Source organism: Spea bombifrons, chromosome 2 (assembly GCF_027358695.1).
Source record: "Spea bombifrons isolate aSpeBom1 chromosome 2, aSpeBom1.2.pri, whole genome shotgun sequence".
NCBI lineage: Eukaryota > Metazoa > Chordata > Amphibia > Anura > Pelobatidae > Spea > Spea bombifrons.
The window spans coordinates 16,830,136-16,843,315 of NC_071088.1; the positions used below are offsets into that span (position 1 = coordinate 16,830,136).

The following is a 13,180-nucleotide window of genomic DNA, read 5'->3' on the forward strand; positions in this document are numbered from 1 at the left end:
GGTTTTTATCTCGTCAGTCTAACCTTTGGGAAAACCCTAAGTAAAATTCCAAGTGTGGGGGTTTTCTATTTTTCACATATGACTAAAACTAAATAATAATGGGCTATATTATATATATAAAAAAAAACAAAAAAAACCTATTTTTCTCTTGTAAAGGAAATATATAAATTGTATGTGTACGTTACACATTAAAAAGTGGAATTGTGGTTAGAAAATATAAGGCAAAAAATCTTTGCTTATGAATGGAATTAAGTGTTAAAGGGGGAAATCCCACCATTTTTTTTTTTTTACTACTATCAGATTTTTTTTCTCCAAACGTTTTTGAAACCGTTGTAGTTTTTATATAATATAATGTGTATTAGCCGTTTGTATGTGTTCTAGCTCCATTATCTTAGCCCAACCGACTCGATAACCACCCGGTTCCTTATCGCGCTGCTTGTGGGGCGCAATAGAATCGCTCGTTGTTAGTCCCCCAACCTGACTTATAAGTCCATGGAGCAGCAGACTTCATTAGCATTGCCATAAAGCATTAGCTCAGTGTGGTGTCCGAGCAGGGAAAGTCACCCGAAATGTCACATGACTGACACCTGTGGCAGCCTCCCGGTTTGCAGATAGAGGACATTTATTGGAAATAAAAACACAGATTGGTGAAAAACCAGGTTTTTGCTAACCTTAGGGCGTCCTCATTGGCCAGGTTTTCCAGGCCGCGTATAATTTTCCGGTATCCGCCCTGCAGTGTGGGGGGGTATGTAACGGAGTACTTGGCTTATTAAGTTGATCAGTCCCACCCACGGCAGGGCAGCGCTTTACGTGTGCTGGTCAGCAATACCGGAAAATGACCGTGGCCGCCGCGCTCCCCCTGGCTACCCTACGTCAGCGTACGTAACACTGTATTTAATGGTCAAGGAGGGGAATATTTGTTAACCGCGTGTTTATTCCATAGCAGACGTGATGTTTATACATCATGACAGGTCTAAGCATGCCCGATAATACTGTGAGCAGTCCTGCCGGGTGCTGCAGGAGCAGGCACAGCCGTCTCCAGAGAAAAGACTTCTAGAAAAGGGTGTTTTCTAAAGAGGATTTCCTCTGGAAAAAGAAATGCTTTATTTGATAATGCGGTTCAGCTTCACACACGTTGAGTTTCATTCTGTTTTCTTGCTATAAACGTCGCTTTCTCCGCTTTCCTGCCATTTACTAATTAATTTCATCTCTACCCATTGTGTATTAGCTTTACATTTTAACGGGGTACCCCTGTGTGCCAGGGAGCCCCCTAACCAAACAACACATATGGAAAGTACTCTTTAAGTACCTTCTTATGCATCTTTTAAATAGGAATACCACTGGTTAACTCAGGGAGAAGCTGCAGCTCCCCATCCTCCTCTGTGGCCACTGATTGGCTGCTTCGTGCTTTCGCCAAGCCTATGCTGGAGCTAATTGGAGGTAATTATATCACGCAGCTTGCTATTACTTCTGCTTTATAGTCTTTAATGCTGTAAATCAGCCATGATTGGATCCATTACTTGTGTCAGGGGGGACAATATTTTCTTCCCATCTTTGGAGAAGGACAACAAGAGGACCATAGAGGGGCAAAGGTTTAAAAGTAATATCAGGAAATGCCAGGAGGGGTGTTAATCTTACCATGTCACGGGGCTATGGTGATGGCGCAATTTATAATGCATTCATCTTTAAACAAATTCACTCTGTAAATCTGTCGACGGTGATAATCTGTGCTTGCGAATAGCCAGAAAACCTCTCGACGTAGATATACGTAGAATTCGATGGCCCATAAGATCCATTTGGCCCATCTATTCTGACCCATGAAACAAAATCAAATTGTTATGTGATCTACTCCGTGTTGTGACCCGTTTACACTTTGTACAGCGCTGCGGAATCTGATGGCGCTATATAAATAATAATTACGTTTGTGACGTTAACACTCAGCATCTGTAGGCTCTCCGTGGGATAACAGCTTTTCCACCCGCAAAGATCAGTCGTAGTTATTGTCCGTCGTGTTTCTGTGTAACAATGTTCCTTATTTGTATAGTGCCCTGCGGTTCTCTTCCGGCAGCTGGCTTCGGTGGAAGAGTTTTGGGCTCTGCCTGCGCATGCAGACGTTCACTTCTAATCTCGTGTGCATTGTTCTGCTAGTTACTTCTATTAATGTTTCACGATTTAAATACGCTTAAAGTAAGAATTATCACTAGCAGAATAAACGGTCTCCGCTGCTAATGAAACCGTTACCTTATTATTATGCAGACTGGATGCTGCGAGATGTTTGATAGGGAATCGTTTACAAAGAGATGCTCGAGTAGATCAGAAAACAAAGCTTCAATTACCTTTACTTTCTTCTAGCAACACAAAAAAAAACCAGAATCCAAATCATTGGCACGAACCCCATGAATGCAATGGGTTAATTCACTCCTATGCAAGAAAGACGTGGCTCGCTGGACAAATGTATACGAATCCCAGGGATTAGAGTTTTTCTATGGGATGTTTAAAAAAAGAGAACCCCCTTAACAAGTGTGTGTATCGGTAGGAGAATGTGTGTGTGTATATATATATATATGTGTATATGTGTGTGTGTGTGTGTGTGTGTATATATATATATATATTTATATACACACGCACACATACATACACTACTGTTCAAGACTTTGGGATCACTTGTTGATGTTTTTGAAAGAAAAGCACATTATGTCCATTAACATGAAATGGATGAGAAATACAGCACAGACGGGGTTAATGTTGTGACTATTGTAGTTTTATCACTCCCTTTATCACTTTTTTTATATTATCTAGATGTGAGAGGCAGGTTTCCCCATTATATGTATCATGCACTTGCTGTATTGCTGTATCTTTCAGCAGCGCTGCTAGCGATACGTTAAAGCTACAAACTCACGATTTAGTGAATACAATGTTAACAAATTTTACAAAAAGAATCCCCTGGAATGATTAAACGCAGCCTGGTTATTGTGGATCATTCGCACCCACGGCTCTGGCGTGTGGTGAGACAAAATCCCAAGGGGGCTCGTGTAATATTGCGGTCCGCGTATACTTATTTTATTTATGAAGGGCCGTCGGCTGGCGGTACAATAATCATGGAGATACAGAGAGAGAATAGGAGTAATGCTAGGTCTGTAATCATCTCCCTGTCACTTCTACATACTTAAATTACTGGATACCTTCCTTTTAATAATCATCTCTCTAAGGAGAAATAGTCAGTGTGTTCAGGCTGAAAGCTCGCTGCCGGGCCGGCAGCTTCCCCAGAGAATTCATTCGCATCAGCGCAGCCTGAGCAATCCATTCCCATACATGTGTGTGTTCCAGCACTGACGTAGGACTACATCTCCCACAATGCTCTTTCAGCTAAGGCAGAGGACTATGGGAGATGAAGTCCTGCAGCAGCTGGAGGGCTGCAGGTTGGACACCCCTGCCCTGTAATCCTCTTGCTTCTCACCTTCTCAGTGAAGGAAATAACTCTTAATGCCAAACTTTCACCTCCTAGCAGGCATGGGATGGCACCGAGTAGCAACTAGAGGGGGGGGGGTGTTATGTTCCCTTTATAAATCCACAAGATGAGAGTTCCCAAGAAGAATGCCTGCTCTGTATCCATGTAATAACTACGTGTGTGTCTGATATGTAAATATGTATATTGGCAGGGTGATATTTGCATATTTCATTTGTTCCCGAGTTGTTTGCTTTTTGTGTTGTAGTTTCGATCACTAAAGGTGAATTACATAATAGTCCTTTTTTCTTGAATTAATCTGAAGTGTTATCGTGGTTTGGCTCAGCTTTGATATTACATTTATTTATATTACATTTATTTATATAGCTCCAGCAGATTCCGTAGCGCTGTTACAATCTATGAAATAAATCAGTCACACAGAATAACAAGTTGCTACTAAAGCAGAAGAGGATCCGGTTCTTGTGAGTTTACAATCTAGTGGAGGAGGGAAGTGAAACACTAGGAGAGGACATCTTGGATGGGGTTTGAAGGAAGCCCAAATATAAAGCATTGAACGACATGCGCTGTGGGTTTCATATGAGATACTCAGGGTTTGTTTTTGTTTTTTTTTGTTTTTTTTTTATGTGTGAGTTATAAAGATGCTTCACAGTCCCCATAATTGACATGATACGTCACACGCGCATGTTTCTGGAAAGGGAATGGGCAGGCAGGTCAGGCCATGGATGTGTAAAGCATTGATAACCTGGCTATCACAGGGTTAATTTACTCAAGCAAAGGCAAATGGGCCCATTAGGCAGCTGCTCATATGTTGGGAAATGAGCGGATTCTTGACGTTGTCCTTCTCTTGTTGACATCTAAGAGCAGCACCACGGCAGAGGTTGGAGTTTCTCCTCGGGGAGACATCCGAGGAGGTTGTTTAGAAAGCCGTTTCCCGTGGGATTCCTTTGAACAGAAAGATGTTTTGAGACGGCTGCAGTCACTGAACGGGTCGCAGAGTTGTGAAAAGTTGGGCCGTGAACGATATACATCACATCCTTCCAAGGATATCGGCCCATTTGCTGCTGAACGTAATACTTGGTGCTCCTCACTTTGCAGCCCTTTAAATCTTACAAACGTATCTGTCCCCAGATTTTAGTACTCTGAATAAAGCTATGAGTAAAAAATAACCATTTTTACAAAAGCATAGAAATAGAGAATTTAACAGTATTCCATTATATGTATTTCATTATAATTATATTTTTTACAGCAGAAGAATAACGTGTTCTAGGGTTAGGATCAGGTCCGATCCTTAAAATGTGTAACTTGGGAGCATCTAAGACTAGATTTAAAGAGACAAATCACTTTTCATGTGTCCCCTTTAAATCACTGCACCCCTGAGCCCCCCACATTAACTGCTCTGTGGAGGGGCATGCACGCACACTCTACTCTGCGAGTGCCCGGGGGCCTAAAGCATGAACGCACCGAAAAGAAAGAACAGAGCCACGCAGGGGGGCACTGCAGCTCTGGAACTGCAACTGCACCTAAAGGAACCTAAAGCAGGTATATAATGTGTATTAAAGTTATATTTCTAAATTTTGGCTGGAATAACACACAGAAGCAAGACTCAAAGTGCCCTTTCTGTTGGCTGAGACATGAGCTCATGATTTACTAAGTAATCTGACTTCTCGGGTACTCGGTAATGAGAGTCCGAAACAGACGACGTTAATCTTTCAGCAGCTGAATGAAGTCTCTGTTCTGCATGCAGGGACTGAGCAAACAATATCAATTACACCCTCTCCTCCACACCTAACCGTTTATACGGGACAGAGGGGGGGTATTAATTCACTCTCCTCCACACCTAACCGTTTATACGGGACAGGGGGGGATTAATTCACTCTCCTCCACACCTAACCATTTATACGGGGGTGGGGGGATTAATTCGCTCTCCTCCACACCTAACCGTTTATACGGGACAGAGGGGGGGTATTAATTCACGCTCCTCCACACCTAACCATTTATACGGGACAGAGGGGGGGGGATTAATTTTCTCCCCTCCACACCTAACCATTTATACAGGGGGGGGATTAATTTGCTCTTCTCCACACCTAACCATTTATACGGGGGGGGGGGCGGGAGATTAATTCACTCTCCTCCACACCTAACCGTTTATACGGGACAGAGGGGGGATTAATTCGCTCTCCTCCACACCTAACCGTTTATACGGGACGGGGGGGGGGATTAATTCGCTCTCCTCCACACCTAACCGTTTATACGGGACGGGGGGGGATTAATTCGCTCTCCTCCACACCTAACCGTTTATACGGGACAGAGGGGGGATTCATTCGCTCCCCTCCACACCTAGCCATTTATATGGGGGGGGAGATTCATTCGCTCTCCTCCACACCTAACCATTTATAAGGGGGGGGATTAATTTGCTCTTCTCCACACCTAACCATTTATACGGGGAGGGGGAGATTAATTTGCTCTCCTCCACACCTAACCATTTATACGGGGGGGGGATTAATTTGCTCTTCTCCACACCTAACCATTTATACGGGGAGGGGGAGATTAATTTGCTCTCCTCCACACCTAGCCATTTATATGGGGGGGGAGATTAATTCGCTCTCCTCCACACCTAACCATTTATACGGGACAGAGGGGGGGATTAATTCACTCTCCTCCACACCTAACCATTTATACGGGGGTGGGGGGATTAATTCACTCTCCTCCACACCTAACCATTTATACGGGACAGAGGGGGGATTAATTCGCTCCCCTCCACACCTAGCCATTTATACGGGACGGGGGGGCGATTAATTCACTCGTCAGGGGTTTATAATTCTTTTTTTTTTTTTTTTTTTTTTAATGATGAAGCAGGAACACCTCTACCTTCCCTGTGTTACAATAAAATATCACAGAACTAAAAAGTTTGAAGTTGCTCTTTACGTTAAGGATACTTGGCTCTGGCGCTTACGATATGCCACGACTACATCTGATTTTATCTGTGTTTGCAGAACAAAAGGGCGCCTGGATTTACACAGCCTTTTAAATAATGTGATCTCTGTCACACGGATCCGGTCCTCCTGGCACTCTTTAAATGTGAAGCTTTCGCCTCCCGCAGCGTCCTCTCGCTGTATTGTGCTCCGTGGAGAAAAGAGGACGCAGCGTAGATACGAGGATCCTTTGGCTTCTGAGGTTTTCACGGTTGAACTTTTTGAGCTTGTTAGAATTATTATGTTTGAATTATTTGGAGGGAATTTATTTGCCTCCATTCAAGATCAACTACTGTTTATCTAAAACTACCTTGTCTCGGACATTATAGGTTAATATGCTGTGCCTTTGGTATACTTATATATAAGAATTATAATGTGTATATATAATATGTTGTAGCTATACAAGGAAGGCATTCTGGAGTACAGATTTCCATATGGAAATGCTGAAAATTTGTATATCCAATATCACAAAAACTATATGTAAAGTAGTGTCATTTTAATGCAAATTTCAGCATTCGTTGCTATTATCTCTGTGAGCAGCTACACGTTAAATGCTACTTTCTGCATCACAAACAGGCTTCGATTTACTCTCTACATGACTGCAAAAGGAAAAATGGGAAATAACGGGAAAGTGTCTCTGCATTAATTACTGCAGCGATAGAAAAACTGCATTAATAAAAGAAAAATAAAATAGGGGATTTCTCCTTTAAGAATGCAGCCAGTCATACAGACAGAACGGGTACGATGCAAACATAAATTACTGTAATGTTTATCTACAAACAAGATTGCGCTTATTTACAGCCGGCATCCTGTCCAAACGCTCTGCTTAGTCGATCTGTTTGATTTGGTACTTGTCTGTCCGTCATTTTGTTAAACTTGTCATATAATTAGGGTGCTGGATTTATATCCGCTGTTAAATGTTCCAGACCAAAGTACACTGTGCATACTTCAAAATATCTTCTTACACACACACACATGCATACATCTACACACACACACACGTACACACATGCATACATCTACACACACACACACGTACACACATCTACACACACACACGTACACACGCATTACACACATTACACATACATGCATACATCTACACACACACATGCATACATATGCACACGCATATGCACATACATACATGCATACACACACAAATATATACATTAAACTCCAACACACTAGAGGCTGCCCCCTCCTTCATGGAATATTCTTGCTACTGATTTGAGCAGCCAGTCGCTTGCAGGAAAGTGCTGTCCGTGAAATCAATGGCAGCCTTTTCCGCATACGCACAAAGTAGTCTGAACACTCCCTGTTCCCCAAGGCAGCGCAAGGAGATGGCATCTAGCTGGGGAGTGAGGGGTTAAAGGGGCAAATGCGTATGGGGCGTTGGGCAGAATCCCCTCCTGCATTGGAAGAGAGGAGAGACGGCAGAGCTGTCCATGCATTAAAGTGCATACGGTGGCCTCTGTCCCTTTAAACGCGTTTTCCCTGTTAGTACACCAGCGTCACGGGTCTGTTTTCTGTCTGCTTTGCCAGGTGAACGTTTTGGAAAAACGCTGTAATATCCGTATTTTAAAAAACCTAATTTTCCCATTTCGGTTTTCTTGTGAACGAGCGCATTTTATCAGCGTTCAGCAGGTTATAGTTCTGCTAAATGTCACGTGTGTGCGTGTCATATCCATGGAGGAGAGAAAACATATGAAAAAGACGAGAAACCCGTTCTGGTCACCCCATTTGTAAGCAGCTCTGTTGTGCCCAATATACTATTTTCATTGATATTATATTATTTTAGATATATAATGTTTTTATTAAACAAACTATACATAGCGTTTCAGCAAGGTGTGTTATGACGTGTTTTTTGATCACATCGGGAGAGCAAAAACAATTTCTATTTTGTTGCAAGCCCGTTGCAGTTGGCAAAAACATGAAGCCACTAAAATACATGTAAAAAGAGGGATAGATGTGTTTTAACTGTTGAGGTTAAGAACAAGAAGCAAATGTAACACATTTATAATTAAACCAACACATGGAACGGCACCGGCAGATCTGTTCTGTTCCACGTAATTCTCCCATTAACTGTCCATTTCATAATGTTTGGTGTCGCGTTGGCGTCGGGGGAATGCGCTTGCTTAATACTTAGAACCTGCTTTGCTGTTTGAAAAAGGGCTGAGTGGTTTCTACGCAAATATTCTTTTCAAGGAAAACTCATCAAAATCGCGTAGTCTTTGGTTGAGGCCGATACTTTTTTTTTTTGAGGCGGCCCTAAAAGCTTTTAGCACTTAACTTTTTTGGGTCAATCGTGGAAATTGCCTTCAAGAGCTGGGCTTATTCCTTTTCCTTTCTGTAATGTCTTTTTAAATTTCTTTTCAGGCTCTTTTCTCTTATTATTCCATTTCCCATCATCGCACGGCGTCTCCATTGTACATGTTACGTATTGTATGAACTTCAAATGCCTCCTCTGCCGAGGGGTAGAATTGGTTACAATTTGGGATCTTTTTTTTTGTTAATAAAAAAAATATTTTGTCCTTTTAGCAAAAAGGTATTACCTTCGACAAGCAACCCCCATCTTCTCTCAGCGCAATACGACTAAATAAAAAAATCGTATATAAGGGGGAATTTTCCCAACTCTTAGCTCTTTCCATAAAAGACTATTACTTATTCTATTTCTCTCTTTTTTTTCTAGGATTCTAGAACATTGGGCTGTAGTGGAAAAGAATGAGGAGTGTTTTGGGGATTTCTCTATTGAGGTATTTTCTTTAGGAATATAAAATACTCCTCCTATGTTGTTAAAGTAAAGCTTTTGAAATGTAGTCAAGTCGTAAAGTAAGCATATTAGAACGATTGGTTGACTTAGTAGATGTATCCCTATTTTGTGTGTGCGATCAGTTAATAGAATAGCTTCATAAAAAAACATATAAGAGATTGTAAGCTCTTTCCAGCAGGGCCCTCCCCACCTCTTGTCGAATTATTATATTATACACTACTGTTTACCCACTGTACAGCGCTACGGAATATGATGGCACTACACAAAACCATAAATAGAAAAGCATTTCTGATATAAAGACTCGGACGTTAATCGATCTTTGGTCTCTTCATAGATTCAGAAAAGCTTTATGCCTATCCTATGCAAGTTTAAATTCCACGGATTAGCTTTTACCACATTTGCTGAGAGGCAGCTCCAATTATCCACCACCCTCTCAGGAAAGAAAACATCCTAACATAGCATCTAAGCGTAATTTTTATTCATTTTTCATCTGCAATACATTTTTAAGTACTTTTTGACAGTACCTTAGCGCAGGAGAATGCCTAGCGTATAGATGCAGAGGCTGTATGGACGGACGTAGGATCGTTTCATATGCCTGGCTGATTTTCCTACATGCACGCTATACTAGGAACAGGGAAACCTTGTTCTTTCTTTGATTAAATGGCTTTTTCTTATGTTTTTTGATTGATTTTCTTTGCTTTTTTTCTTCAGCTATGTAGTAAAATGAGCCAGACTAACGCATTCAGTTACCTCTGCATGCAATGTAAATGTTATCTATACTTCTGTGCAAATAAGTGCCTGTTTTTATTGCTTCGCACAATAGATTTTTATGGCATGAAACAGATAAGCAAGTTATAGCATGAGTTTGCTTTCGATTATATTATCTTCTTAAAGTTTGTGTTCCCTTAAAGGGCAGCATAACATACTTATAGATCCCTTTTTGTTGCCCTGTGGTTGTGAGAAAAAAAAAAGAGAAGTAATAATTTTATTTCTGCATTTTGCAGTGTACTTTTTTTAACCGTTATAATAATATTAAATTCAATTTATGGTGAAATAACAGACATATTTCTATTTCTACCAATATACCCAGTGAGAGCAAAAAAAGAGTTAAACTTTTTTTTATTACCTAGTATTCTTTGAATTAATTGTTCTTGTGAGAGCATCATGTAATAATGTCCCATTTGTAATAATGTACACATATAATATTTTGTGTCCAAGCGAAAGCCATTCACTAAACACTTTGTGAATTAATATTAAAATAATTTATTATGAGCTTGCAATTGAATGTCGCCAATTTATTTTTTAGGAGTTTAAAGGGACAGTTCAATGTGGTTATTTCAATCTCCGAAACGCAGACCCCCACATTTCTGTGAATGTTTGATCGTTTCGGGTTTTGTTCTGTTCTGGTACCGGTAGGCAGTACCATGTATCAAGGTAAGATCTGCTACAAGTTTTCGCAGGATAACTACTAATAGTCAAGAAACCTCATAGTCCTGATGAGCCAAACTTACAATATATTCTTAGGTCCCAAACCGTCCGCTTTCCCTTGAAAGAAAAGTATGACTTTGAATATTTTCATATTTTTTTTTTCAATTAAATAACACATATCATTAAATATGTATCACTATTGTTTTTCAATAACTTTATTGACTCAGGACACAAATTTAGTTACAGGGCAGTTGACAGCTTGGCAGATATCTAATATGTGATGGTATCTGTAGCAATAATAATAGTATATGTTCGTTATATTGGGTGCTACTCTTGTGCCAGAGCTTCTGTGAATACTAATATTCAGTATGTTTTTGGAAAGATTATAGAATACTCTTTTGTGTAATATTATATGTAACCCCAGGTAAGTAATGAAAAAAGAATGAATGTTTGTGTAAGAGAGTAGAGAAGCAGGGCATTGGGAGTGAGTGAGTGAGTGTGAGTGTGTGTGTGTTTTATACCCATTTCAGTTGGTGCTCCTTTGACCAAGAATAATGAAGGGAACAAACGCACCATTTTCTGCAACAATACTTGCCTCCTGTGGCTTTTAGTAGGAAATTACAGCAGGGTATATGTTACCCCCTCTATATAGTAGAGTCTTTATTTTTGGTCTCTTGATAAATCCCTGTGAGATGGTAGAACTCTGCCCCTTCTTAAAATTGTTATTATTATTATTGTTTTATATAGTGCCATCATATTCCATAGCGCTGTACAGTGGGTAGACAGGACGTAGTATATACCATCATTTGACTTACGGAAACAACTGGTGGTGAAAGAAGCTGTAAATCTGTCTCTTCTGTATTTAGTGGTGTTTCTGTCCTGGCTATAGTTATAGATGATGTTTGGCGCACATCATCTGGGTTGGCCTTTGCAGGTGGAGTCTGAGACTTGAAGTCCCGGTTTGACAATGATATTTATCATCATATGATTAGCTGCACACGTTGCGTGTATAGACTGTAAGCTTGCAGGACCAGGGCCCTCCTCTCCTATATCCGTATGTCTTATGTTAATGTTACTGGTATAGGAAATACCTATTTGACTTATAAATATTTCTCTTTTTTTGAGGGGGAGGGTGTCAAAGAAACACATAGATGACACTTTGTATAACCTGAACATTAACAATACAATAAACTGCTATTCTATCAAAAATAACCTTCTAACTACCAATATAGTTTACAGCAATCTGCTACAAAAAGGACATGGCAGCCGCGCATTAAACCCCGAGGGATTACCCCTATTGCCTGTTGGGATCTGTGACTCCGGGAAGGAGATCGGCAGTCATTGTAAGCCTTTATCGACGTCTCTGTGCCGATCGGGTTCCCCTTAAGAGTCTTATGCAGCTGGGGCCTGGTCTGTTCAGAACAGGGACTGCTGATCATCCGGGGGGCTCGGTCCTGCCTGGTCCCTCCATAGAGAGGATCGTTTAAATACATTGCTGACTCTAGGGTGGTCACCGTGCAATACGACCACCCGACTCCTTATTTCACTATCCAACTAGTTGTTATAAAACAATTTCCAAATGTCATTATCCGGGTTCTTGTTCTCGCTGTAACCATTTATGTGTCTTTTGATGCCATGGATGGTCTCTCCGCTGTGGCTCTGTAGACCGCTTTGTTCTATGGGCGTTGGGTCTGACGGCTCAACGTTTTGTATTTTTCTGTAATCAGTAGCAGAGTTTGTCTATAAGGTCAGTTTTTCGGTTATTCTTTAACCAGGGACCTTGGTGTCCTGCTTGTTTACTTTTTTCCCTGCTGGCCCCAGCAGATCTTTATGTATTTACATGCGGGTTGTTTTGGGTCCTTTTATCAGGGAATCCACAAGAAGGTGTTGCTTGTCCGTATGGCTGGACAGGTAGGTGAACGTCTTCTATAAAGAGAAGCCCAGCAGGGTAATTGTGGACACTTAGTGAGTGGCAGTTAATTGCTTGTATTATTATTGTTGTGCTGATTGTTCTTGCTTTGTCCCGTATGGGTATACATATTACACGCAGGCAAATAAAATATCCAAACAGTGCGTACTCTGAAAATACCCGGCAATTAATGGGTTAATGATAAATAAAAGGTCACAAATGGCTCTGATGTCTTGGCCAATCTTTTATAACACACTCTGTGTTTCTGATACATAAGATAATTAAACCCTGATGGGAGTTGTAGTATTTTTGATGAATGTAGAATAAACATCCCCTGAGCTTATGCAAAACGGAGCATTTAAATGTTTGTATGGGGGGGGGGTTAAGATTAAAAGAAAAACACAGTTGTTAATTAGTTTGGTGACCAGATGACTCCCCATCCTTAAGATTGATTACCATCTAAACTTCCCTACCCTGTGCTTTAACTAACAGATGTCTCCATCTTTAATTATACGTCCTCTTCTGCAAAAAGGGAGGATGCGATGCCTTGAACGAGTTCTTGTGAACGGTATTTATTTTAAGACCACAGATAAATAAGGAGGTAAACCATTGAAAGAGTGTTTGTGACCCCA

General features: G+C 40.8%; 1 protein-coding gene across 6 annotated transcripts in view; it reads left to right on the plus strand.

Annotated features, from left to right (window-relative positions):
• ST3GAL6 (ST3 beta-galactoside alpha-2,3-sialyltransferase 6) overlaps positions 1–13,180 on the plus strand; it is a 50,799-nt gene that overhangs the window by 8,576 nt on the left and 29,043 nt on the right. For 2 of the 6 annotated variants that reach the window (XM_053456924.1, XM_053456925.1), the window contains exons 2-3: positions 9,131–9,194; positions 10,518–10,645. The exons of 1 other annotated variant lie outside the window; for it this stretch is intronic. In XM_053456924.1, the coding sequence (XP_053312899.1) occupies positions 10,585–10,645 (61 nt within the window). In that variant the 5' untranslated portion in view covers positions 9,131–9,194; positions 10,518–10,584. The remainder of the gene's footprint in view (positions 1–9,130; positions 9,195–10,517; positions 10,646–13,180) is intronic. 3 more of the 6 variants (XM_053456928.1, XM_053456929.1, XM_053456926.1) reach the window with 2 other exon arrangements.